Source organism: Clupea harengus, chromosome 3, assembly GCF_900700415.2.
Source record: "Clupea harengus chromosome 3, Ch_v2.0.2, whole genome shotgun sequence".
Lineage (NCBI taxonomy): Eukaryota > Metazoa > Chordata > Actinopteri > Clupeiformes > Clupeidae > Clupea > Clupea harengus.
The window spans coordinates 2,708,659-2,736,382 of record NC_045154.1 but is presented as its reverse complement, the minus strand read 5'-3'; the positions used below and the strand labels follow the sequence as shown (position 1 = coordinate 2,736,382).

Here is a 27,724-nt window from a genome sequence, read left to right as displayed (position 1 = left end):
GATAATACCCCTGATTATAATTATAATCATCTAGTGTCATCTGTATGTCTGAGAGCTCAATGTGTCAGTTTAGATATGATCACAATCTAACTACCTTTCCCTTCGACCATTGCAACGTTTATTTAATCGCAATGGTGCAGATCCAAAATTCATGGACATGCACTGCCAAGGCAATGGCACTAACAACGGGGCTAACTGGTCCAACGTTCCAGCCTCATACACTGGAATTCCATCCAATTCCAAGATGTCTCTTTCTCATAGTCACAGAAGCCAAATAAACATGACTATATTAAACGTCATTAAACGACATCCAAGGACACAAACCCAGCATCCAAAACACAATGGAGTAACAACTAGCGTGATCTTTTTTTTTATTTATACAAAACTACAGTGACCGAAGAGAGGACCGTAGGTTTGTATCAGCTCAGACAACACTACTCATAACCCCCCTGCTACTATAGCCATCAATATATTGTATTCACTTTATATATATATATATATATATATATATATCACCCGATGTGTGATTATGTTCACATTCAGCACTTTAGCATGTCTCTCTTCCCTCTACCTTTCCCCCTGTCCCGTGCACACAAGCACAAAAGCCCCCCGTTGTTGATTGGCTGGAATAGATTGGCTGTGTAATTCGGCTGTGTATGTAATACACCAGATGTTTTTTCAGCGTGCACGCAGAATGCCCTGCTAACTGACTGTGAGGAGATATTTGCTGAATTTGACATTGTAAGTGTATTGGATTAGAATTGCTTACAGCACCTTTAGCAGCCTTAGGTTGATTTTTTATTTTTTTTCACTTTGAAGAAATTTTCTCTAAATTTGGTGAGATATAAGATTTAACCAGGGAACTTTGTTCATATACAAACTGGTTGACATTATGTTAGTATTTCTAGGCAGGGGTTTAAGGGGATGAACACTTTGGGCCAAAAAAAAAGCATTTTAGTATGACAGATTATTATGTCCACCATATCACAAATGACAAGATTTTGTCCGACATATCACAAGACATATCACTTCTTTTTGTCTGGATAAAGGTATTCTTCACCTTCAAACTAACCTGGGAACATTGCTTATACACTCATTGGTCAACATTGTGAGGAATTCCAGGCAGGAAAACAATGACTTAGCCACTGCAAATTCACTTCAGTATGACAGAACATGGCATCTGAACGTAGTATCGGTAAATTGCCCAACATTTTTCACACACTAATGTACACATAACGTTCACACTATTGTACAAATGAGATGCCATTATATGACAATTTCCATGTTGGAGCCCAAGGGGTTAAAGGCTTTGGGTCACTGAAAGCCAACTTATAAAGGAATATGACATTTAAACGTAATATCACTTGTAACTTGTGTGGCCCAATGTATTCTTAACCTTTAAATCATTATACACACTGGTTGACATTATGTGATGACTTATTGAGCCCAGGGGCTTAGACAGTGTGCGCGACTGAAAAGTCACTTCAGTATGACAGAACACGATATCTTGTTATCAGGCTAGCACATCTCTTTTTCACTATTAAACCAACTAGAGAACATTGCTCATGTACACATTGGTTGACATTGCATGTGAACTTCCAGGATGGAGTCCAAGAAGTTAAATACGTTGGGCCAATGGAAACACTTCAGAATGTCAAGTCAAATATCATATCTGAAAGTCATATCACCTCTTACTTGTCCAACCCAAATTTGTTTTCACCTTTTATTATACGGCTCCTCAGAATGTTGCAAAAAGTTTCATTGAACTGAACTGGCTATCCCAGCGCTGCCCAACCGCAGCAAAAAAGGAATTACCGCCATTTGTATTTACGACAGTGGTGTCAAAGTGAGCTACACTCCGCGACTTTAGAGGGAGCTCAGTAGCAAAAAATACCAATTATCGTATACTGGATCTTTAATACCTACATGGATCCGACAGCTGAGTTAGCTGCTAGCTGGCCAGCCAGGCTCAATGTTATTAAATCTAACTAACGTGGTAGTAATACCCGATGTCCCCACGATGATGGCTATTTTATTGCCAACATGTCTGAAATGTTCGAGACGGGTGTAAAATGAAGTAACGGTAGGGGTTTCGAGCACAAACGACACGGTGTGGTTGGATGTGGCTAGGTAACATTAAGGTACCGAGGGACTACGTTAGCTGGCAAACGTTGTCTTTTGCTGAGTGTGGCATTTCGCTATCCACTAATTATCCAACACAACCATTTAACCATATCTGCATATTACATAGAAATACAAAGAATCATGGACGCACCAGAATTACCTGTTGAGGTGAGGCCCCTGTAGCTAGGCTACTTTATCACTTACTAGTCAGTTAACTAACGTTAATTCTTTAGCGAATCAACCTACAAACAGTCTCGAGCATATCCTTGCTGCTACAGTTAAAGCGAAAGTTAGTTAATTCGGCGATACTGCTCTTGTATTTCTTTTAGCTGTGACAGTACATCTACTGTGACAAGGAGGAGAGTCTCAGTAATGGATGGATGGCATGGCTGCTCACTGTTGCACTCACAACCATAGACATATATATGCTCACAACTCACACATATATATATGCTCACAACTGCTACATTATAGTTCATTTACGATTGAAGTATTTTGGAACTTTCGGGAATTGAACAGACGTCTGTGCTAAGTGAAATAAAGCTTTGCCCACATATGGGAATCTGGATTAAGATATTCAATAATAGGAGTATAGCAAATACAATTTCGTATTTCGTAGGTCAGATGTTCACTCTAGTCTACTCACTCTCATAGTAGTGTGTAGTGCAGCTTTCTCGAACTGGGAGATCATAACAGTGTCTCTATCAATGTCATTTTACCAGAAATCTAAGAAACCGTAGTGACAGGGGCTCCAGTGACAGCTAATCTTTGTCCCCTGGCCTGTTTGGTGTGCTGATCTAACCCCAGATTTTGATTTAGGTCTTGAGTTTAAACCTAGCGTGTTTAAAGTTGGTTTAAAACAAAGTGTTTGATAACATTGACATTGTCTAATGAATTTAAACCATTTATTTTTGTTTTTCGAGTGGAAGTACCACAGTTGAAAGGGACCTCAGTTATTTTGGAGAACGGGTTGGGAGTGTTCGACGTGCTTATACTTTTAACCAAAATCCAGAGTTACTGTCAAGCAAGGTTGCATTAGTTAATGTGCATGTATTTTTTAACATTAAGTAAAACTGTTGAACACTGATGCTGTCACCCTGATCAAAACCCTTTCAGCATTAGCCATGAGTTTGTTCTCTTTCCTCAGATAATCACCTACATCTTCAGCCTCCTTCATGTGTCTGACAGAAAAGACGCTTCGTTGGTTTGCAGAAGCTGGTATGAAGCAAGCCAAGACTACCAGTTTCAGGTAATTTGAGAGGATGTCCATACGTCTGGTAATGTTTATATATAATATAAGAGAACTGATATAAACTGGAGACCCTGCTCTGTGAGCCATATTGTTCCTGGTCTGTGTTCCAGGCCTGCTGTGGTTTACCCTGTTTACTCTGTAAGATTGCATATAGCATCAGTACTGTGGTATCATGAAGAATGGCTTGGAGAATAGCCACGGCTACTAGCTTGCTTCGTCTAGAAATAACATCTGTCTTACATTTGTCATGTGCTTCCTTGCAGAAGAATGTCACTTTTAGGTTGCCAGCCAGCACCTCCTCCCTGGAGGTGATTCAGGGACTTGGTAGACGCTCCCACTGCGGCCTCATCATCAGCCATCTGGATGGATCGAGTCTGTCCAGAGCTCTCCTGATGGAGGTTGGCATGCACCTAGGTCCCAGTCTGGTGACTTTGTCTTTACCGGGGAGCAGCATTACGGAGTCCTCCCTTCTTGATCTCCTGCCCCACCTTACAGGCCTGCGCAAGTTGGACCTCCGAGGCCTGGACAGCCTCTTCATGTCAGGAGCTTTCCTGTCTCGAGAAGAACATCGTCACCAGGTAGCAGCCAACTCCTAAATTGAAGATATTGACGTTGGACAATATGCCCTTTAAAATAGCGTTTCAAGATAATTCCAACCATGAAAACGTACAGCAAGTTTCTAGTTGCTGTAGCTGCAGCCTGTTGTCTACTTAGAAAATAATCTGTGATTTCTACAGTAATGGCAGAGCTAGCACTGCATGGTTAAGAGGCGTTAGAGTTTTTATTTAAAACTAGCAAGCAAACTAGCTAACAGCCTGCAGACGTGACTGAATACAGGCATTGATAAAAGCCAGCTTGCTAAATGATGTTGTACTGTAATGGGGTTTTAGGGGGTTTCCAACCCAGAGCACAGAACAGACAGTGGGTATGACAGGTGTGTCCATCTCTCCTTCACATTATCATACCCGACCAAAGTCAATTTGTGGATGTTAGAAGGACTAGCTACTTACAAAAACATACCTTACAGTAATGGCAAACACCTACATAATGCTTTAAGTGTAAGTCGTTTCTATTGACAGTTGTGTCTTGTGTACCCTGCAAAGACATAGATGCCAATAGATGTAGAGTAGTTTAAAGCCTAAACATTCTCTCAAGTTCATACACCCAAATAGGTGTCTATTTTAGTTGACAGTGTTTGTTGTTTCTCTCTGGGTAAGGAATCATGCCTTCTTAAAATCCCAGAGATTGTTCCCAGAGTTGCTTCCCCCCAAACATGGAGTGACACTGAATTTGGCCAGTAAATAACACTATGCTGCAGATAATGGATAAAGTTCACTTTATAAGTTTATCACTTTATAAGTATTCTTTAGTGAGGCTTTTTCAGAATACTTACTGAGCATCAGTGGCAAAGCCAGACATGTTAATTTGGGTGTGCCTGTGGGATATAAGGTGTGCAAGAACCAAAGCAAAAAGTGGATCTGTGAGAGAGAAAAGAGCATAGTTGCATTTGGTCTGCTAGCTTTGAAAACCGAAAGTCATTTGGGCATCATACACTCCTTGGAAGTACGTTATTTTAGTACTTTATAAATAAGTATTTTATCATCTCTCAGGTGCGAAAGGCCTTGGAGGGTCTTGAGGAGTTAAATTTGTCGGACCTGAGGTACCTGTCAGACCTTTCCTTCAATCGGTTAACAGGCTGCACCCCAAGACTGAAGAAGCTGGCTCTCTCTGGCTGCCACATTGCCTTTGAATTTGACCCATACCGGGGATGTCCTGTGGGGCCTGATTGCTCTGCCCTGCTTTCCCTGCGAAACCTTCGCCGACTTCTTCAGGAACAGGCCAGCACGGTACGAGCCCTGGACCTGAGCAGAACCTCAATCACTCCTGAGTCGCTGCGCACCGTGGCCCAGGTGCCCGGCCTGGCTCTGGAGGAGCTGTGCCTGCGGGGCTGTAAAGAGCTGTCAGACACCGCAGTGGAGGTCCTGTGCCAGCATCAGCCCACCATCAGGAGCCTGGACCTCAGCGCCTGCACAGAACTCACCAGCAGGTCTGTGCAGGCCGTGACCGCAGGCCTGAAGGGGCTGCAGGTTCTCTCTCTGTCACGGGACTGGAGGGTGACTGATAAGGGTCTAGCAGAGCTTGTGAAACTGCCAAGCCTGCGGAGGCTGGACCTCTCAGAATGCTTGCACGTCAGTGGTGCGGAGATGATTAAGGGCCTCTCCTCCCCGCAGCCCAGGGCAAAGCTGGAGACCCTCAGCCTCAGGAGCTGCACCTACATCAGGGTCAGTCCTTCCAGTGTCCCTCTGGGCTTGATGATTGTATAGTCTCTCTCTCTCCCTTTGGAAAACTAACATTTTCCCTGCCTTCCTCTGGTAAAACGTTGACTCCTGACTTCTGGTGCCTTTACAGGACATTGCCATCTTCTCGATGAGTCAGCTACTGGGCTTCAGTTTGAGGGTGCTTGACCTGACTTCCTGTGTGTACCTCACTGATCTGAGTGTGCGTTCCATTGCCACATACATGCCTGGACTGCTGGTGTTGCGGCTCGGCTGGTGCAAGGAGATCACGGACTGGGGGCTACTGGGGATGGTAGAGCCCACTAAGGAGTGTGAACCCAGCACTGAGAAGGTGAGACAGGAGCTCTCACTGCATGACACTGGTACATGTCTATCTGAAAAGCAAAACAAGCATATTGTGTAATTATGTGTAAATATATTCAATGCAAATGACGGGTGGGGAGGATGAGGATGAGGGAAATAAATCTTTTTTTTTTTTTTTTTTCTTTAAACCCCTTCCCCCACCAGGAGGACAAAGGACCAAGTTTCACTCGCACATTTGGCAACATGGGCTTCTTCCAGCCTCCCAGTCTACCCTTTCAGGAGAGACCACGGCTGGTGACCGATGAGGACCTGGGGGCCTTTCGTGAACAGATGGGGGCCTCTCTGCTGGCCATCAGGGGGCTCCAGGAGCTTGACCTCTCAGCCTGTTCCAAAATCACAGACCGCAGCATCACTCAGGTAGGCATTGTGATGTGATGTGATGTGATGTGATGAGGAGGGTCGATGAGCAGAATCTGTCCAGCACTAAATTCCCACACTGCCTTCATTTTCCTGTCCAGGTGGTGCGTTTTCCAGACCTGCAGCGCTTGTCTCTCTCCATGATGCCCGAGATCAGTGATGACAGTCTGGCGTCTTTGGCATTTCACTGCCGGAGCCTCACCAGCCTGGCTCTCAACCACTGTCCTCAGATCAGTGACCAGGGCATCGCCAGAGCTGCGCCACTGCTCCACAGGCTGCAGCACCTGCAGCTGGCCTGCTGTGATGCGGTCACAGACCGGTGAGATGTACCATAGAGCCGTTCCATGTCAATGTCTCTAAATAGTTTCAGCTCAGCATTCCCAATGTTTAGTTGATCTGCTACTTCTCACCCACAGGCTGTCCATGGCTTTTCTCTTACTTTAATCATTTTTTTTACTTTGAGATGGACCACTTTGTTCCTCAGGCCTTCAGTATAAACTCTTTTCTAGGTTGTTGATATTTGGTATTGTGTGTGTGTGTGTTGCAGATCCCTCTCTATCTTGGCTAAGCACTGTAAGAGGCTTCAGACGCTGGACATCTCCATGTGTAAAGACATCACCATAACAAAAGTGGACTTCCTTCAATCGCAGCTGCCCTATCTGGAGAATGTCCAGTGTCGCTTTGTGGGTGGAGCAGACTTGACCATAACTCTGTAATGTAAATAAATAAACAAACAAATAAATAAATAAAAACGAATTTAATGTAGGATGCGGAGAGTATGTTAAAAGGGAACAGAGGTTGTTTAATATATGTCTGTACATTCCAGGTAGTCATATCCTATATAAATATATATTGGTTTGTCTTTTGCACTAGGCTTGAAAAATGCTGCTCTAGAGTACCAGTGAAACACTTAAAGGGGTGTAATCTGTTATTCCCTGTCTATTAGGCTCAGTTTGGCAATGATCATTTATCTGTCCTAATGTATCCGTCCTTATGTACAATCCTAAGAGGAATATGTTATGATTTCTGGCAATTTATAAAAATGTTTTACAACATTGCATTTAGATGGCAATTTAATTGTAATACACTGTTCCCTTCACAAATGCAAACTGTTCTGTTAAATGGAGTGCAGATATCTTGTTCAGGTTTTGGGCAGGTGTGTACATTGTGCTGTATTTAATTACTGATGATTCTAGCCTCTAATGTTGTTATACACTTCAGAAGTAAACTGTGGTGAATGATATCAAAAGATATAAAATATGAAATATTCCAATGGCACAATCACTTGTATTAAAATACAAGCCAGGACTCAAATATTTCATCTGAATTTGCACTTTAATGAAGTTAAACTGCTGTTTTCTTTAATGTAAGAGTTGATTTTATTTAAGAGAGTTACAAAATAAATAAGAATGAGAAGAATACTAAAACCAGCAATGTGTGTTGCCTCCCCTTCATGCCTAGTCAAATTTACAGAATAGTACCATACCTTTACAGAATAGTACCATACCTTTACAGAATAGTTCCATACCTTTACAGAATAGTACCATACCTTTACAGAATAGTTCCATACCTTTACAGAATAGTACCATACCTTTACAGAATAGTACCATACCTTTACAGAATAGTACCATACCTTTACAGAATAGTTCCATACCGTTACAGAATAGTACCATACCTTTACAGAATAGTACCATACCTTTACAGAATAGTACCATACCTTTACAGAATAGTACCATACCTTTACAGAATAGTACCATACCAAGCCAAGCTGAACTGAACTGAACTGATCTTTTCCAAAGTGATTTTTGGGAGCCATTCCACTCCTCATTTGTATACAGAGCAGAGAGCATGAAAATTCACACGGCAAAACCAAGGCCTGGATTTTGCAAACCAAACATTAAGTAGATGATTACACTTAGACTATGCATTTCTGTATCCTAGTTTCATAGGATTGGGGGTGAAATCAGTTTACAGATCACAGTTTAAAAGTCACTGAACTGAATTCAGAAAAACATGTGAAAATGTGAATTAAAAAAAAACCCAAGCTCTAAGTAAAACAGACTCAGACAATCAGTGGAGGTATATGGAGTTCTTGACATTTCCGACAACATCTGACAATTACATCATTACTAAACAATCCTTCCTCTGCAAATGATGCTAATAAAAAAGGTACAATTTGAACAGAAATTAAATCAATGTAGAAACATATGTAAAGAAAAAATACACGTCACTGTAGATTTAAAGACGGTCTAGCATTAGATGTTATAGTAATTAGCATGGCAACACCATGGCAACACAATGGCACAGGTTCATTTCTACATTAAACAATGAGAAAGAACAGGTTAGTATTAGTGTAGTGTAAAGAGAAATAATTACAGCTGGACACTTCTCGCATTCCTTGTGGTTTGCCCTTTGGTTTATGGTTCCAGGGGAAATTAGTATAAAAGGTTAATAATGTCTATGTCTATTCACAAAAGGTTAAAGTAGGTAGAAAGTTTTAACAAGATCATGAGATTATTCATATTATTTTCCCTGGATTTATACTGATATAAATGACCAATGTTTGGTACCAATATTAATTTGCTGTAAATATGAAAATTTCAGCTTAAAAATTTACAATGACACAAATTCCAAAACAATATATTTTTTCCAAGCCTAACAATTACAGTACAAAGGACCACCACTGAAACAATGACACATCATGTTGCAAAGATGTTTAACTTAAGAATGATCTGTTGTCTTTCTGTCATGGTGAATGGCATTAGAAGTCTGTGCACATCATCAATATAAACATTAATAAATATATATGTAGTACCTCACTACAAATCATTTAGAGGAAGCTCCAAAAACAATAAATCATATGTAGCGGTCATGTGAAACATGCTGAATTGATTGGGTGTTACTTTGGAATCAAATATAAAAGGTCAATGGCAGGTGCTTTTGATTTTAATATGTCTATTTTCGGAAACAAAATTAAAAATAACAAAAAGATGATTTTCCTCACTCTGTAGACCAGGATGCAATGTGTTTATAGTGAATTTAATTAGATTTTTTTCAATCAATGCATCACAAATGAAATACCTTGTGGCAACAGCCAAAAGACCCAGACATGTATAACATTAAACATACGCAAACAACCATGGAGAAACTGGCTTAAATGAAGATGGAAGCGAAAGAGCAGGTTTAGGTTAATGTTTTAACCAAATGAATACCTCAAAAGGGTTCAGCTGAAAGTACTGGCCCTCATTCACAACAGAACACAACATAAAACAATGATGGATGTGCATTTATCAAGTTTTAGAAGGTAAGCCACCCCTCTCAGCTGTGGGACATCAGTGTATTTCAGTACCAGAGTATGAGTTGCTCCCAGATGTGGGAGTCCTGTCGGCCTCAAACTCTGAGTTCTGAGATGTAGGGACTGGAACACATCTTTGCATATATTATACAATATCTTGTTAGTTTTTCATAGTAACATAAAAGTATCATACATTCTGTACCTATTTTCTTTACATATTAACAATCTTTGATATCCTAAGTGAGGATGACAAAACTATTTAAAATTCAACACTGAAGAAATAATTTTTTTTCCAACTTATGTTTAGTATAAGTTGAGTTGTTTTTGGCCCCCTAGCAGTTTCTGTAAGTTATACAGTTAAGCAACAGAACACAGCATCCTATTTTGTAGCATTAGCCTAATATCTGGCTGTTATTTTTATTCCAAATAGATACAAGCATTAGAGACTATAGAGGAATAAAGTGAAATCATTTCCTCAAATCATCATGCTTGCTGGCCAAAACTCAGCATAGCAAGGCAAACAAGCTGTCAAATGAACCCAACCCGGTCTGGTACGGGGAGTGGGGGCAGCCGCCAAGCAGCCGCAACTTAGGCTAATCCCCAGAAAATTCAGTACCAAAGATCACCATTTCAGCTAATCGCCATAAGTAATTACAGTGGTGCTGTTAAGTACTGTTTCAGGTCTTACTACGACCACTGCTACTCAAGTACCAGTTTGAATTATTTATTTTTTACTGATGAATACACCAAAGGCAAGTACCAAATGTTCTCCTATCCACCCCTTTAAAAAGCTGTCTGCTTCCAGCTGCTACGCTGATAAAGTCACTTGAATGCCGTGAAGGAACAGAAGAGTACGACAGAAAGCAGAAATGAAGGTCTGACACAGTGCTCAACAAGGAGGAGTGACAACCACATGAATGTGAAAGAAAAATGAAGAAATGACTTGGACTCATGAAGAAAAACAGAAAATGAAAACAATTATTACAAGCTCTCAACCGTTTTAAAATGAATGCCTCTTTTTCAGTTACCATGGCTACGCAAAGTGTCATCCAGTTTAGCATGTTAACATGAACATCTTTAAGAGCAACACAAGCAGCATCTTCAGTCTCCATCCTTCCACACACTCATACCAAGCCACCTGTAATCCTTCTCCTTCTCCTTCTCCTTCTCCTTCTCCTGCGCTGAGGAGGCTGCCTCTGAGGAGACCGGAGCTGCGCCTCCTCTGACTGACTCCCGCTCACCAGACCCCCTGCGTGACGCTACTGCTCAGCCTGGCTGAAGTCGTAACAGAAGTTAAAGTTGCTCGGGGGGTTGGGCACGGCCGGGGCTCGGTCTGGGATCGGCACGTTCTCCAGGTCCAGGAGGCGCAGCTTGATCTCCATGGAGAGGAGGATCTCCAGCTCACTGCGCATGCACTCACTGCTCATGTCCCGGCCCAGCAGCACGCTCAGCCCGTCCGTCCACAGGCAGAACTGAGGGACACCCAGAACATTAGCTCAAGCACAGGGACATCATACTTACTTGGGGAAATAAAGTGCTACACACAGTGAAATGAAAGCCAGCTTACATCTGTCCTGGACGAGGCGATGAAATTCAGGCTATACTCCTCTACGTCGTATGTTATGGTGAATGCAAGGTCCAGCACTTCCTACCAAGAGATGGAGCACAGCCGGATTAGACGTTATTATAAAGAATAGCACTGATACAGTTGACAAAACAGTTTCCCGGTCGTACTGGTGAACTCTCTAATAAACAGTCAGAAATATGGATTGAATATCGGTTAGAGAGTTTGAAAGCAACTGCATCTAGGATATTCAGGGAATCTCCCATCAAGTATAGACTACATCCATCTTTGCAGAGCGGTACCTTTGTCTGTTTGCCCTTGTTCTCCTTCATGTGTGGACAGTCCTTCCCAGTCAGCAAAGACTTGATGTCAGCCACAGGAACTGAGAGAGGGATTGGTGACCATATTCAGTACTTTTGATGCATTTACACAAGACAGAATATCAGAAGATGATCTTCCAGCTACAGACAGCATGGCAAACACATCCCACTCACTCTTCTCTTGAAGGGCTTCAATCGAAGGCATCTCTGCTTCTTCGTCCACGTCCCCATAGTGAAGCATCTTGTGGTTGGGTGAGAGGCGGCAGTACCACAGTTTGTCTGAAAAGACAAGGGATGTTTACTGTTCTTCCTTGTTTTCTTTTATTGCCCTACCCTCAACCATTTAAAGTGGCATTAAAACATAGACATAAGCTTTTGGCAACCCATAAAATCCACTTAATCCTGGGCGAAAAAGGGGCATGTTTTGGAGAGAACCATCCCAGAACTGGGATCAGAGCAGCTCTGTGACCAGATACAGAATTGAGGGCACTAGCCCCTGGCATGATGTGTGGCGTAGCTGATGGGTGTCTAGCCGCTGGTATGGGACTCACCCTGTCTCCGGCGGCTGCTGATCTTACGGAACAGTGTGCCATGGCACAGGCGATTGAGTCTCTGCTGGCGAATCAGCTCCAAGAGCTCTGGCTTCAAACGCTCCTTCAGTTCACTGACAGACAAGACAAGACAACACAACACAACACACATTCAGTCATCAAGGATACACAACCTGTTAGTTTACCTACCATCTTTTTTCTGAGCTCCCAAAAGCCCTCACAAGAATTCTGTCAGATTTATTAGCAGCCCTTCATGGTGAGGATACAATGCCTACAGTGACTGATCCAAATTTCAAAGTGAAAGTGACTTTACTTTGGCATATCGATAGAGCAAGTGGGAGCCAACATGTGTGTTGTTTAGTGACAAATACTGGCTGAGCAGGGCAGCAGAACATACAGGGGTGGAAAAACAGATCTCCACAGGGCCAGGAGCCAAAACCACATGAGTACACATAAACATGAGGAATGCTAATGGCAGTGACACAGTGTTGTGGGGATTGTAAGGATCCTTTCCTTGTTGCTAGACACTTAGCCCAATAGGATTACATTGTATAGCTGTTTTGTGTTTGCCGGCTACAGTGTCCTTACTCAAAATTGGACTGATTTCGATTTTCTTTGTTTTTGTCCCCAGTAAAAGATGGGAAAATAGGGCCCAGGTTAAAAAATACCAGAGGTTCCCTGTCTTGTGAAAAAACAAGAGATGTTGTACTCACAGGACCGGAGGGGCAAGAGTCTCCTCCTGGTGCAGTCGCTCGGTCTGACGCAGCTTGAGGATCTCACTGTAGTTCAGCGCGTTGACTTTGTTCTTAAACAGCTCCAGAGAGGTCGGCTTACTGGACAGAGTCCTTGTGATCTGCTCCCGTACAACTTGCATTACCTGGACAGAGAAGCAGGTTTGGATGTTATTTAAATTGAAAAGGTCCTTATCACCTCACCTAAGATATCACAAGTACAAGCATCACATATTACACGGTTTTTAAACACTTTGGTTAAGACAAGTACAATACCATGTTCTGTGAATAATAAATGCATAATCCAGCAAAAAACCTCTCGCTGTTGGAGGGCTGTCAACTCCTTAGTGAAAAGTGTCTGGAGCAATTCATCTCAGAAGTACAATAGATTAGCCATCCGACACTGATGTAGTTTGACTCAGGGTGACCCCCACACTCCTGCCCTTGGGGCAAGGACCCTGAACATGTAGACCCCCCCCCGCTGTGACCAAAGTGCTTTAAAACAATAAACCTTCCGAGACAGGAATCACAATGACTGTCATTATCATATTGTGCTTATAAATCATGTTTGATGCAAAGTCTGCGGGATTCCAACAAATCCTCCCCCGTCTCTCATGTCTGAACCTACAACTACAGTATCTGTTCTCAGAGACACACCAGAACCGTCCTGGCATGGCAATCAGTCCTAGAACAATACAATACAACTAGAACTTTTACAATACCTCCACTACAAATACAACTGGTATTTTCAACATTCCAATACATTATTACCATGCAACCTTGTATGTATGTACACTATTGTAAATAATCCAATTGTTTACATGTGAATTACATAGTCCTATGTACAAAATCATTTTATGTAGCATAAGTGCTTCTCTTAAACAACCCATAATCATCTTTATGTCTCTCAAACTATGGTCAATGACCTCTGAAAATGTCCAGTGTTTAAAGAAAGCACTAAAGAGGTAATATACCGTATATAAGAAAATACACCAAAAGACAACAAAAGGCAAACTGACCTCCATATGTTTGTTTTTCATGAAATCTCTGTCTGCGTAAGATGAAACAGAAACTGGACACTTCAGAACAGAATCGCACTGTCACGGCATGAGTCGTCCCCAGCTGAAAGTGTTTTGTAAATAGACACTTGGGTATCCACTCGACCTTCTTCCCCTTGGCGCTTTTCCCTTCCTCTCCCTCTCCCTCAGTACTTCTATCCCTCCACAGCAGATGGGTGGACAGGAGAGTAGCCCCCGCTTCACCTCAGCCACGAACAACAGCAGCAGCCCCAACTCCATCATAACCATGCTGAGTGAAGAGCCTATGTGTGGCAGTGACAGCACGCACACACACACACACACACACACACACACACACACACACACACACACACACACACACACACACACACACACACACACACACACACACACACAACACTAGTCTGGCCTCAGGCAACTAGCTTCCAGAAGCATATTTCCAGGGTCGATTAACAACTGAGAGTATGACCTGGGACTCGTTTTACAAATCGAGAGAAAGACTGATGGGAACTGACAGAGCAGCAGACAGCTGTGAGGGGAACATACAGTGCCAGTCTATAGACAATCACATTCAAATCAGGTCAACATCTCAAACAGACTTTCATACAGCCACTATTCAGTTCTCTACTCAGTCTTTATGCAGACCCATAACAATTTTCTTTTCTGTCTACAATTCCCCAGTTCCTTTTTCTTTCCAGTCCTAAACTGACGTTTGGCAAAGTAAACCAAATGAAAAGCACTGGAGAAATCAGTACAAATATCCAGAATGGTTAAAAAACAGAGCAATCATACATCGATTTTAATATACGCTGGTTGTACAGTGTGTGTTTTTAATCATCAGAAAACACGGCTCTGTTGAATATGCAGTTGAAAGTCTGCTGTGCTGTGTGGTCCATGTTCAGGTCTCTCTTGTGGATTTAAATGCTGATGTAACTAACTGATTGTTTGGAGCGCTTGTTTTCCTCCCACTGCATTTTTGCTATGGCCTGGCTTTCTTTTTGTGGCTCTAATACCCTCGTAAAAACCTGATGCTACTGCCCAGGAGGATTGTGGGAGTGTATCTGTGACCCTGAACAATGGAGGTCTGCTGGCCAGACATCTGCCACTGCCAAAAGGTCAAAAGGTCAGGATTTCTGACCTACATGCACTTTTTAAAACCGTTATTAGCATAAGTTATGAAACCGGTATTGTGCTAAAACTGTACTTACTGTATTGTGCCATTTGGATGTGTTGGCATTTTTAAAACTAGAAACACTACACATGCTGTTACTAAAATGGCTAAAATGTGAGTCTAATCCTTCTCTACATGTAGCTACACTCTTTTCAAACTAATCTATATCCTATTGTCTCTCCTAATTCATTGTTTCCATGTGCACTCATCCATCACGACAACACTCCATCACTGCTACTGCTGTGGTCAAGGAGGTCAGGGGAGATGCCGTATCTGGATCCATTTTATAGAGCAAGATCTGAAAACTGAACTGAAAAATTGGTACTACTCCCAGTAACCAGGTTACATTTTGCCAGCTTAGTTTTCGTTACAGGATTACTCTTTAAATATAGACACCCCCAAAAAGTGGAAGGTAAGACCTTCTTTAGTGTGGAAGCAAGGAGGTTGGTCTCCTCTGAAGGCAAATAGCTTGATAGATTGTTCTGAGCAGAAAGTAGGAATCCCAGGAATCCCAGGAATTTCTGGATGTTTGGAACACAGTTAGATTTGGTACCAAATTCAGGCAGCAAGGACGAGAAGCAGTCCAACATGCACAAGGTGGATTACAGCATAGGGAGATCATTGGTGAGATACAGAGTAGAAGGGCTGAGTTTGGTAGGAAAGCATGGGGTAAGGCTACATTGCCGGGGAGGAGGCAGCCAGCTTTGTTTGCAAGGAACAAGAGGAAACTACACAAGCAGCAGCAGCTTCTCAGGCAAAGCAACGGCAATGGATGAACTGGCATTCTGTTGACAAGAGGAAGATCAGATGGAGAGAATTGTGGACTATGGATGCTAACTGCATTCAATTAATTCTCTATGACTTGGCATCCCATTCAGTGCCTGTAGTCAATTATCGAAAGGAGGTGCTCTGCTTTGAGTACGCACTCCAGCTCCACACGGCAGGCCAATCAACTCCAGGGCCTGAATGGGGTGCTACTACATCAAAGACCAGAAGAGGAGAGAGATAGAAACAAACAGTCATTTTCACAGACGCAGGTGTATCACTGTAGGGAACCTTTCCATGCTGTCAGACCCTTATAATAACATTTATGAGCCTGGCAGACTTTGACGTGCATGATTGCCCCATAGGGTTCCATCGTACAGCCGTTTTGCGGTTGCTGGACTGATTGAGATCGTTATTGTCTGTAGTAAAAATAGGCCCAAATTGAAAAATCCTGATGTTTTTCTTTAAAGGAGTTTCCTGAGGATGTTGAAAAAGCGAACCAGTGATTCTAGCTGTGGCACTCAGAGACTGCTTGGAGTCATGGGAATGAACCTGTACTACACGAAGAAGTCTGTTGTTGTGAGATGTTTGGGTGCCTAAGGTGACTAACGTTCGTATCATATTTCATTCCCTTACCCTAATCTGGGTTCGTAATCCCGGGAGGCTTTCCCACCCCCAAACTTTACCCTAACCCGGGTTTGTCCCTGTGGGCTTGTGCCCACTTGACCACCCCAGTGAAATGCTCACAAAGGCATCTCTGTTGTAGTTGTTGTTATTAAGTATCATATGATGATTGTAGCGCATCCTGTTGTTATAATACTAGGCTAGGTTGTTGGGTAGGAGTACCTGCATGTAATAGAGAGATGTTTGATCGCTGTGGGAAGTCTCCGACCAATAGCAGATCATTTTATATCTTTTCCTGTGTATAAAATATGATTGGCTGTTGAGCTCAAAAATGAACAGCCAGAATAGCGAACTCTATATATGTGGTATAGGAATATCAGTCTTAAATGGATCAACAACGACACAAAAGACCTGTTCTGCTCAGAAGGTGAGGGGAAAAAAAAAAAAAAAGACACTAAGGGACACGATTTTGATATGACCCATGTGTATACTCACAAACCCAACTTATTGAATATCAAGGAATTCATATTTTTGGGCATACATGAGTGGCACGGGCGTAATAGCATGTTACCCCTCTGACGAATGAGCGAGGAGCGTCAGACTTAAAGAAGGCAAAGCAAGGCAGTGTAGGCCACCTTATCAAAGTCCTCCTGGGTGGCCCTCATCTCTTTCCAGGTCTTGTTGAGCAGCTGGATACAGATGCAGAAGAGCTCGTCCAGCAGCCGGTCCTGGGAGAAGAAGATGGGGTGGTAGTGCGAGCCCGTCTCTGAGGCTGCCGGAGAGGGAGAGGAGGATGAAGATCACATTTCACAAGGGTCACAAAATCACTACCACACACAACTACACGCTCCACTCGTGCCTATTCAAATCACACACACACACACACACACACACACACACACACACACACACACACACACACACACACACACACACACACACACACACACACACACACACACAGAGAGAGAGAGTTCTACTCACGTGGTTCTCCTATGCGTAATATTTCACAGAGGGTAAGTGTGAGCTGAATGCTGCTGCGGGCAAATGGACACTCATGTTTGTCCTCCCGACTGCTGTTCTCCAGAACAAACTGATTGAGGGAACGAGAGGCAGAGAAACAATGTCAAGGAAGTGGCACAGAGAGGAGAACTTAGTTACGCACCTTACCTGAAAACCTAGTTACGCATTAAAAATACTTCTACCTCTTCGAAGAGCCATGTAGCCCTTTTCACACAGTGGTACATCATCTCATTGTCTATTGCAACTGTAGGTTCTTCCATGACGTAGCATGCCTCTGAATACTATACAATGATTCATGGAAGTCTTGCAACACTCTCAAAAAAACATCTCTGACAAACAAGTGATGTGCTTACCCTGCTGAAAGCATCAGGATAGCGGGAGGAGAAGTAGGCCATGGTGTCCAAAGCCAGAAGACCTGGAGGCGTGCGGTTCAGGTCCTGCCCAGGGTTGCTGTTGGTCTGGCAGAGAAATACAAATTCTTAGACTCTTGGAGAAAATGTGAATGTGCCTTCACAAACTCCATATTCAAATGTGTGTGTGGATATTTTATCAATGGACATCAGAGTTTGAAACTCATACGTCTCAAGTCTTATGACTGACATTTTAGTGATTAAAAACAGCAAGAAATCGGAATGAGATAAGGTCTATGCTCACAGAAAAGCCCAGCTTTTTGAACTCCTTTGCACAGAGGGAGCGCCGGCGCTCGTGACTCAAGCTGCTCTCGCTCTCCGTCTCAAACGCAGCCTGTCTCAGCCCGTGCAGCGTCTCCCTCTGATCCTGCAGGAGCACACACACACACACACACACACACACACACACACACACACACACACACACACACACACACACACACACACACACACACACACACACACACAGCACCCCTGAGGTCAGTCACACAGCTGTCTCTGGCTCATGACACAGCCAGGCAGGACGTGGGGAAACTGGTTGGACACTGTGGGGACCCGAGGTAGTCAGAGATGGCCTGGTGATTAGTGACACAGCTGTGAGACTCTTACAGTAGAACAGTGATGGTTTGGGTAAGAGTGACACACGGGAGATCACAGGGTGAGAACTATAACAGGGATTATCTGAGTTGGGTGAGAGTGACACACGGGTGATCACAGTGAGTGTAAGTGAGTGTGTTTCTTGAGCGGGCAGGCTGGGCCCACCTGACTGTAGGAATCAAGAGGTGTTCTCATGCGCGGCTCCAGCTGGTTGAGGGAGAGGGACTGCAGCACGTACAGGTAGTGGGCCATCTCATCCCCCACAGTACTCGAGCTGTGTATGATGTCCTGGAAACAGAAACACAAGGCCAGCAAAGCAGATCACCATAAGAGCATTTCAACATTTCAGTGAAGAGTCTGCTTAGGAGTTGAGGCAATCACATCTCTTAATAAGATTATAAAAGATGGCGTGACCAGGCTTATAGACATGTGGAGTGCAAACCTCACTCCCTGACGCCTTAAAAGAAATGCTATATGATTCGAACAGCTGCAGATGTTATAAAGCCTGCTTCCCAGGCCAAGTGTTCATTGGATGATATCCAACTGGGACAGTGCAACACTAAAAAGGTTACACCTCTTAAATAAAAACTTTGGGATTTTTGAAACTGGGCCCTATTTTTTTTTTTAGATTCTTTTGGGTCCAACATTTTACTACAGACACTTAAGGACACCATTCAGTGTCTGTAGTCGATTACCTCTCCTTTTGTAAACGTTAGAAAACAGCCCCCCACTGCAATAATTGACTCCAGGCACTGAATGAGGTGCCACACCAGAGACCAGAACTAGAGACAGTTTCTTTAGAGTTCTTGAGATAAACAGATGCAGGTGTACCTCTGTAGGGATCCTTTCCGTGTTGTCAGACCCATATAATAACTTTCATGAGCCTGAGAGTGGCCAAAACAAGCGCTTTACTATGACACAGATGCTTGACACAGATGTAGGATTCCATTGTATATCCGTTTTGCAGTTTTAGCGTTCTAACTCAACTGCACCGAAGTGTCCCTAGTCAAATTTAGGACCCAAAAAGATCTAGAAATGGGGCCCAGGTTCAAAAACCTTCTTTGAAGTCTTCTGAATCCAGAAGTGTAAGCTGAATAAATCCAGAAGTTTAAGATGAATTAAAGGTTTCAAATGTTGACTTTTTAATGCACAAATTTACTTTTTACCTTGTAAATGTATTGCCGAAGGTTTTTCTTTGAAAGGAAATCAAACAGCTCCTGAAATCAGAGTAGAGGACATAGGTCAAACAGGGTCAAACAGGTCTACAGTTTGGGAATGCACTTTTAACATTGGAAAGTGAACTGACCTGTCTGTCTTCGTCCCCAGCTGTCTGTAGCAATGCCATCAACAGGGCCATGGCTTTTGTCTGTATTTGCTGGTTTATCCTGAGAGCAGGTCAAGAGAGAGAGAGAGAGAGAGAGAGAGCAGGAGAGGGAAAGAGAGTATGCGTGTGTGTGTTTGAGAGAGTGGTAAAACATCTAGAGAAGCATCTTGAGTATGGAGGCTTTTCCTGCTTACACCTGCAGGTGTGAGATGAGCCTCTCCAGTGTGACCTCCTGCATGACATGGCGGAAGAGGCTGCTGCTGCTCTGGACCATGCTCTCCAGCATGGCTAGCGCCACCTGCTGGATGGAGGCGTCCATGGCCTTAGCGTTCACAAAGCTGGCGATCTGAACAGGGAAACACAAAGTGGAACACAGGGTATTCAACCAGGGGTGACAAGGTATGGCAGAGAAGCCCCCAAAGAGAGAATAGGAGAAGTGAAGTGCTGAACGCCTCGTGATTTATAATGGCTTCCCACCTTCTTTATGAAGACTAAGGACAGGTTCTCCCAAGACACAATCCCGTGATCCATCAGTTCCATGAAGCCCATCAATGTATGCGTCATAATGAGAGGAGGCCTTCAAAAGACACAGTTGACCATCAGCATTGACCCTGTAGTTTCTCCTCTGTTAGAGATTCATACAAAAGCAAATCCTCCTGTGCCACCTTGTGGCTACAACATGTATTGATACACCAGATGTGGTCTCTTCATCAGGGCTCTTAAGTTTTGAAGACAGGCAAGAGTGACATATCCCCCCCCTGACCACGCCCCCGGCCCACCCCCATTCCGCCCCTGCCGTATGCCCACAGACCAGCCCCCCCCCCCATATTATTTTTAGTGTTTTGTTGTTAATAATTGCTCAGACTTGCAGAAAAGATTTGACACCTGGCACTGACAATTCAACCAATTACAAAGTATGTATTCAATTTGGGAGAGAGAGAGAGAGAAAGAGAATTATGTTTATTGTAGGTGTTTGTTGCTTTTTTGGACTCTTATCATTTTTGGTGTTGGTTCCCATTATATATGCCATAGTCATAGAATTGGATGTATTAATTGTGCTGGTTGACTTCAGTGCCTGCTGTTTGGGCTGATGCCCCTTACTGCCTATGTGCCTTGTCACATCCCGCACACCTGGATGGGCACACGAGGTCTCTTGGCGGCAGATAGAGCACCAGTAATATGAGCTGGTGTTTCCTACAGTAATAAATGGCCATTTAGAGGTCCATTCACTATTAAAAGAGGTCTTGTAGGGCTGCTCCTGGGACTTTTCTCTCTTTTGTTCTAGCCATCTCCTCCAGTGTTTCTTCCACCATCTCTTCCACCGTCTCCTCCTCCTCCACCTGCACTGTCTCTTCCTCCTCCACCTGTACTGTCTCTTCCTCTTCAACCTGTACTGTCTCTTCCTCTTCCACCATCTCCTCCTCTAATGTGTTTACAACCTTCTCTGGGCCTAATCTGGCCTTTTTAGTGGGCTTTCCTCTTTGGGCGAAGGACAGGATGCTTATTTGTTTTTTACCTGACATCTTTGAAAGACAGATGCAATGATTAATGCATCCATGGCCAGGATATTTATAACATGCTAGTATGCCTAATGAGCTCGCGATTCACAACTTCACCAGGCGTGAAGAAACCTCGGAATCTGAATAGAATGTTCAAGCAAACACATTTACCAAAAATAATGCCCATAACATCATTGAATATTAAGGGCTGCCTAATATTCGTTCGAATTATAGGCTATATATATTTTTAATAGGCCTACTCGAATTTATTATAGCCTATTAACGAAGTTCGGAGTCAAAGCTATAGTATAAAGGCAGGCTGTGTTGGCTACAAACACTCATTAAAAACTGATGCTAATCATCTGGGAAATATTCTCTAACTGCAGTCAAGTTGTCATTGCTTGTGTCAAACCATTGTAAATGTGTTGTAACATTAAAACAGGAGACGACTTACCGGTACTCTTTGTAGAAGACTGATGCTTGGAGCTCCGGAAAATCAATCGCGCGCAATTCTAGAATGCTTTATTTTAATTGGTTGCTGGATTAAATCTTACCCAGATACAAAAGATGTATTTTTCGGATTGGCTATTGTGTAGGCCATTTTTTCTTTTGATTGGCTGATAAGTGGCACCTCACGGCAGAACCCCAGGGGATTCGGGGAGACGTGCTTGATTCCTCCATGGTGAGGGCAGCGCGGCCAGGTCATGTTTGCGCGCTGCGACACATTAAATAGCCAAGCCATAGCCATTAAATAGCCTAGAGTTTTTTTTCAGCGTGAGAAATACGATGTGTGGCGGGAGTGCGTGACTAAAGACCTAAATGAGTGACTGTCACGCTCAATGCGTGACACTTGAGAGCCCTGCTTCATGGTGAGATGCATGAAAAGATGAACAGATATGAAACTAAACAGAGTGCATGCACCACCTGATGACCCAAGGAAGTACATAAAAGGGGAATTGGTACAACTTACTCATTAGTATCCTCTACAATCTTCACCAACAAGGTGTGTCCATTGCGACTGATGAATTCTTGGGCAAATGTGACATCCGTTGACAAGGAGGCCAGCTGTTTCAGGGAGTCACAGCGTACCCCGGAGTCTGAGCTCTGTATGCCCTTAAACAAGTCTTCAGCACATCGGCCCTAACACACACACACACACACACACACACACACACACACACACACACACACACACACACACACACACAGTCAAAAACTGTGGCCTGTTTGTACCCAATGAACATGTCGTGCTGTATACAACAACCACCATCACTTTCACAGTTGAATGATAAATAAATCCAGTGTTCAGTGTTTTGTGCTTTGCTGGGAAGACTTACAGGGGCTTTTGTCAAGCGTAGAATACTGCCATTCTTAATGTCCAGACGATTCTAAAAGACACACACACACAGTTGCTACATGGTTGGGGAAAAAAATCTAAATGTCAAAAGCACCCTAACAGAAACAATAGTCTTCACTTTAGATATATAGAGAGAGATTGAGGGAAGAAGTGAAAACAGGGAAATGAGAATAAAAGGGAGAGAAGGGATGCTGGAAACACCACACCCATGTTTCTGTGAGTCCGGTTCTTACAGCAACTTGGGAAGCATTAAGAAGATATTCCGCCCCGAAGTTTCTTACCTCTCAGTCTTTAAGCAGTGAAAAGCAGGGATTAGATCTCCATGATGTCAGTCAAACAAGAGAATACATATGAAAAAAAAACCCTCTAGAATACTGTGGCCCAAAAGCAGCACAATAACAAAGAGATGAAGAACAGATGTACTGTATATGTGCCCTCATCGGACACTAGAAGTCTAAGTGACAATGTGAGTATGTGTACAGACATGAAAGACAACACTGTGCCTATGCTACCTTGTCTAAATGTTGGTATTTAACTGTGGTGAAAGTGGCTCAAGTGATGGATTGTTCAGCTTTCAAAAATCAACGACACTAAAGCTGCTCCTGCACAGGTTCTGCCTCAGCGGAGTGGAACGTAAAGTCAACCCTGCACAATCTAAGCACACATATTAAAAAAAAGAGGAAGCGCAACAACGTACAGACTCTGTGATGTAGGTCTGGACACCATCTGCATACTGAAGGGCGTAGTTGTCTGGGCCCTGCAGATTCCACCTACAGGAGTGCAGATTCACATGCATCTATTACATATAGACCAGAGGGCAGCACTCCACACCCACTGCTTAACAGGCTAAAGAATAAGACATCATTGTCATGTAAGACGTACGGATGTCGACACTCCAAATACTTGAATAAAAGCCTCATATTCACCCATTTGCACACAAACTCACAGGGTGGAGACAGCTGTACAAGGTACCATGTCGGAATAGAATATTTAATACAGGGGCACTTTGACCCGAGGGCAGGAGGAACCCAGTAAGCACACATGCAAACACACTTACCGGTCACAGACTTCTTTTATGACAGCACTGAGGGGCTTTTTCTGGAGGGAGACACACAAGGGAACACTGATTTGAGCCGTATTCAGCAACAGCTGATACACACAACAAGCCTTTAAATAGATAATCCTGTCTGAATCTACAGCAGAGCCACGGCCACATCATGACTTCAACTGGGAATTTACACACTAGAGGAAGGACATAGTTTAAAGGACAAGCTACTCCCATGTCTGTGACTGAGCTACCCTTTCATCTGTGGTCAAAATGCTGGTCAACCAATCTGAGATTTTAGTGTACTGTGGTAGACCAATCAAAGCTCTATAATTTGTGGTCTGACAAGCGGTCACCAAATTATAAGGTTTTTGGTAAGTTTAGTGTGTGAAGTGGGGATGTTGAACAAAGGATGTGAGATAATTATTGTTTTCCCAACAATAAGTACAGCCACATGATAAATTCACTCAACGATCTCCTTCAGAAAGTAATTTAGGAAACAGCACGAGGGAAAGGCGATGACAAAAGGGGTCAATGACGGAGGCAGATTGCATTGCAAAGATTGTTCAATCCCAAGATTGTTCATAATAATAATATACAATATTCCATATGGTAACATTGCAAATCCATTAAAAAAAAAAACGACTCAAAATGACAAGAGTTCATCTAATTTATTTAATCTTTTCAGATGACCGAGACTATAAAGAAAATCGACATCCTGTCTGCAGACACCCTAGCAACAGACCCTCCTACCTAACACCCTTCATTTAAGTCAAGTAGAACGATATTTGTCCCCACAGGGGCAATTGGTTATGCAGCAGTAATAACACAAGATCAAAAACACACAAGTAGATTAAAATACAATGTACAGTTAAATACAGTATATACTAAATAAGTGCTCTGTGTTTAGGTACTGTTCAAATTAGAAGCCATGTTTAGCAAGTGATGTTAGGTGGTGAGGCTGATATTGACATTGGAGTGTTAGTATCTGTTGGTTTGGGCTAGTGGATACACACAATAGGCCTCATCCATACTATTATTACCAGTGGAACACACATTTAAATATCCACACGACATGGAACTAAACTGAGTTATGCTTTCACTCGGAACCATGTTAATAACTACAGCCAAGAATCGTACATCTTCCACAAAAGGAGTAAAGGACACATCAAACTTAACGGTCTCCAATACTTGTGGCCCTGTTAAGGTCCAGCTAGGGCACAGTATTCACAGCCTCACCTGGTCCAGCTGGATGAGTTGAGGGTAGGCCCCTGGCATTTGGATCGCAATCTTCACAATGTCCTTCTGCTGTGGCATCTTGATGTCAATGATCTCACTCTGTTCAAGCCATGAGGAATATGACACATTCACAACAGGCAGATTTGGGTCGGAACTGATTATATATATATTCTGTATTATGTCATCAACAAACAAACAAATGAAGATTCAAATTGCAGTTACCTTAAGATAACATGACTCGATATGATTAGATTAAGCAAGGTAAATATGTTACTGTTCTTACCCAAAAACAAATCAATGAAACAGTAAAATGTACAGCTGAACACAGAGTATGAGCTCCTATCACACAGAAACAAAATATGTACCTTTGCCTTTGAATTGGACCTTGACTGGCCGATCTACCAGAGTGATGGAGACTCCTTCACCTAACAAGCAGTAGAGGTGGATGGATGGATGGATGAATTTATTGTCATTGCACAGAGTACAACGAAATGCAAAGAGAGGATGAAAGATTACAGCATAACATGAGGGGAGAGAGGAGAGAAAAAAAGACAACCCCCAGACTATGCTCCTAGAGGAGTACAGTGTGGGAGCATAAAAAAAACACCTCAGCACATAAGCACATACATTTTTAACATGACTTGCAATGGGGAGGGGGGGGGGGGATGGAGGTAAGCCAAAGACTGGGTGATCTAAGCCCAGCCAGTGGGGGGAAGAAGGTAAGCCAGCACAGACAAGCAGCCAGCTGGCCCAGCAGCCCGTTAAGGCGCCAGTCACAGACCCTGTCCTGTCATACTGGGGGGTACGAAGCAGACGAGGCGAAGGCGTGGGATGGGGGTGGGGGAGTGGATGCATATCTGTGTGTAGTATGTACGTGTATATGTATGCAAAGTTCATGTATGTATGTCAAAGTTCATGTATGAGTAGGCCTGGTGACGGCATATGTCAGCTGTCAGATGCAACTTGATGTTAATGTTGTTTGGTTTTTATTATTACAAATATAAAACAGAGGGAATGTTTTCATTGCCAAAACATCATTAAGATTAGATTTTCAATGGACTAAATATTGTACTGGGTTACAATGTTACCAGTAGCAGAGCCAGCGACCCTGACCTGATCTGACTTGACTTGACCTGACATGGATGCATGCAATAGCACCTTAAATGAAATCTATGAAATCTAATAAGCATTTGATTAGAGGATGTCAAAGAGTATTTCAAACCACTTGGATTGGATTTGTCTTTGTAAAGAATCTGAAAGATAGTGTCACTGATTCAATCTTACAGTTATCTTTTTTCAGTCTGTGCTACCTAGTCAAAGTAATCCTCCCAGCACCGAGAAATACACACCCACTCCTGCATTAAAGTGAACACCTGTACACTCTATTACTATCCAAAAACACTGCGCAGTGATCAGCAATCTCATCACCTCATTTTGCCTGATAAGCAATGTCATCACCTCATTATAAGAATGACTGGACCAAACCCTGTGCTTCCTCTTCATGAAGGAAGTAACAGTGTGGTGACTGCTAAAAAAAACTCCATCAGCGTTAACATGAGAAAGCAAAGTCCGTGCAACCTCTTCATGAAGGAAGTGACTGCTAAAATAAACTCCATCAGGGTTAACATGAGAGAACCAAGTCTTTCTAAATGTGTTTGAGATGCAGTGAAAAGGACCCACTGAGCGATAAAGAGGAACCTGAAGTGTGTTCTACGTGTTTGAGTAGCCCTTTGACAGAGAGAGAGAGAAAATGCCCACAACCGGCTAGATCCAACAGTTTCTGAAATACATAAATAAATAAATACATTTAATTTAACACTCACACTAACTACTGGGCCTACTCGAGGTTTTCCTGTTTCCCGCAATGGCTATTTGACCAGGGAAGCACAGGGAAGAAGAGTAGTGTAAGCAGCCCTGATGAAGTAAACTTGTGTATCCCAGACTACCATTCCTGGCATGTTCCAACATGTAGCCTACTGAGCCTAAGTGGAAGATCAAATCCTTAATGAAATGTGCGCGTCTCTGTCAAAAAACAATATTATGTGTTTCTCCCGAAACGCAGAAGGCCCCTGACCGCCATCACAACTTCTGACCTATGGTTATTTTTCGGACGCAGCTCTCCAGACTGCTGGATCAATCCCAGTTATGGCCTAACTTGTTACCTGAAGCATGAATCAGGGAACGGCCTAAATTACTTCTTCCCCGTGCCTATTACTTATAGAGGGCAGCAGTTGGTCCTAGTCCTATACAGTTGACCGCTTGTCATTTCAACAGAGATTATGAAATATGTTGAGTCTAGATAACTAAATATATGCGTCACGCATGGAAAAGTAGCAGCTGTGTAGAATTTCAACGCAAATGTCTCGTCGGTCACCGACATAAGACTTAAAACAATTGTATTTAGCAGTAATCTACTAATAAGTGGTATTATGTGCATATTCAAACAAAATAATTGCTACAAAAATCGATTCCGCGACATTATGGATAGCCTACTGAACATGTCTCACAAGTGGTATTTAGGCTAACGTTACTCCGCGTTTCTTTGAATCCTACCTGTTCAAACTTTATTTCCGAAGAGCGCGGTTGTGAAGGCAAGCCGCATTCATATACTTCAACGTAAAAAACGACGATTTCAACGAAAATGTCCAGTATCCAAATAGTGTTGTGATTAAAGTATATTTACAAGTTATAGGAGTAATTGATTGTTTTCGCAGTTCCGGGTTGAATGGGAGTTTTACCCGCCCCCAATAAGTGCAGTAGGGAGGGACCGAAGACT

At 42.9% G+C, this 27,724-nt stretch overlaps 2 protein-coding genes across 2 annotated transcripts; one reads left to right on the top strand and one right to left on the bottom strand.

Moving 5' to 3' along the window:
- The first annotated feature begins 1,904 nt into the window (after positions 1 to 1,904).
- lrrc29 (leucine rich repeat containing 29) lies at positions 1,905 to 7,823 on the top strand. Its single transcript, XM_012822286.3, has 8 exons — positions 1,905 to 2,292; positions 3,272 to 3,373; positions 3,640 to 3,954; positions 4,987 to 5,658; positions 5,786 to 6,004; positions 6,181 to 6,393; positions 6,495 to 6,712; positions 6,941 to 7,823. The coding sequence occupies exons 1-8, from the start codon at positions 2,266 to 2,268 to the stop codon at positions 7,107 to 7,109; spliced, it is 1,935 nt and encodes a 644-aa protein (XP_012677740.1). The 5' UTR covers positions 1,905 to 2,265; the 3' UTR covers positions 7,110 to 7,823.
- elmo3 (engulfment and cell motility 3) lies at positions 7,758 to 27,724 on the bottom strand. The gene is made up of 22 exons (XM_031564213.2): positions 27,502 to 27,724; positions 25,314 to 25,373; positions 24,949 to 25,047; positions 23,722 to 23,762; positions 23,362 to 23,434; positions 22,645 to 22,695; positions 22,278 to 22,447; positions 20,286 to 20,385; positions 20,003 to 20,154; positions 19,791 to 19,869; positions 19,651 to 19,701; positions 18,650 to 18,772; positions 18,132 to 18,254; positions 17,831 to 17,935; positions 17,439 to 17,547; positions 17,090 to 17,226; positions 12,837 to 13,000; positions 12,124 to 12,236; positions 11,747 to 11,851; positions 11,555 to 11,634; positions 11,256 to 11,336; positions 7,758 to 11,160 (listed from the first exon to the last, which is right to left on the bottom strand). Exons 3-22 carry the CDS (start codon positions 25,024 to 25,026, stop codon positions 10,948 to 10,950), a joined length of 2,148 nt encoding a protein of 715 aa, XP_031420073.1. The 5' UTR covers positions 25,027 to 25,047; positions 25,314 to 25,373; positions 27,502 to 27,724; the 3' UTR covers positions 7,758 to 10,947.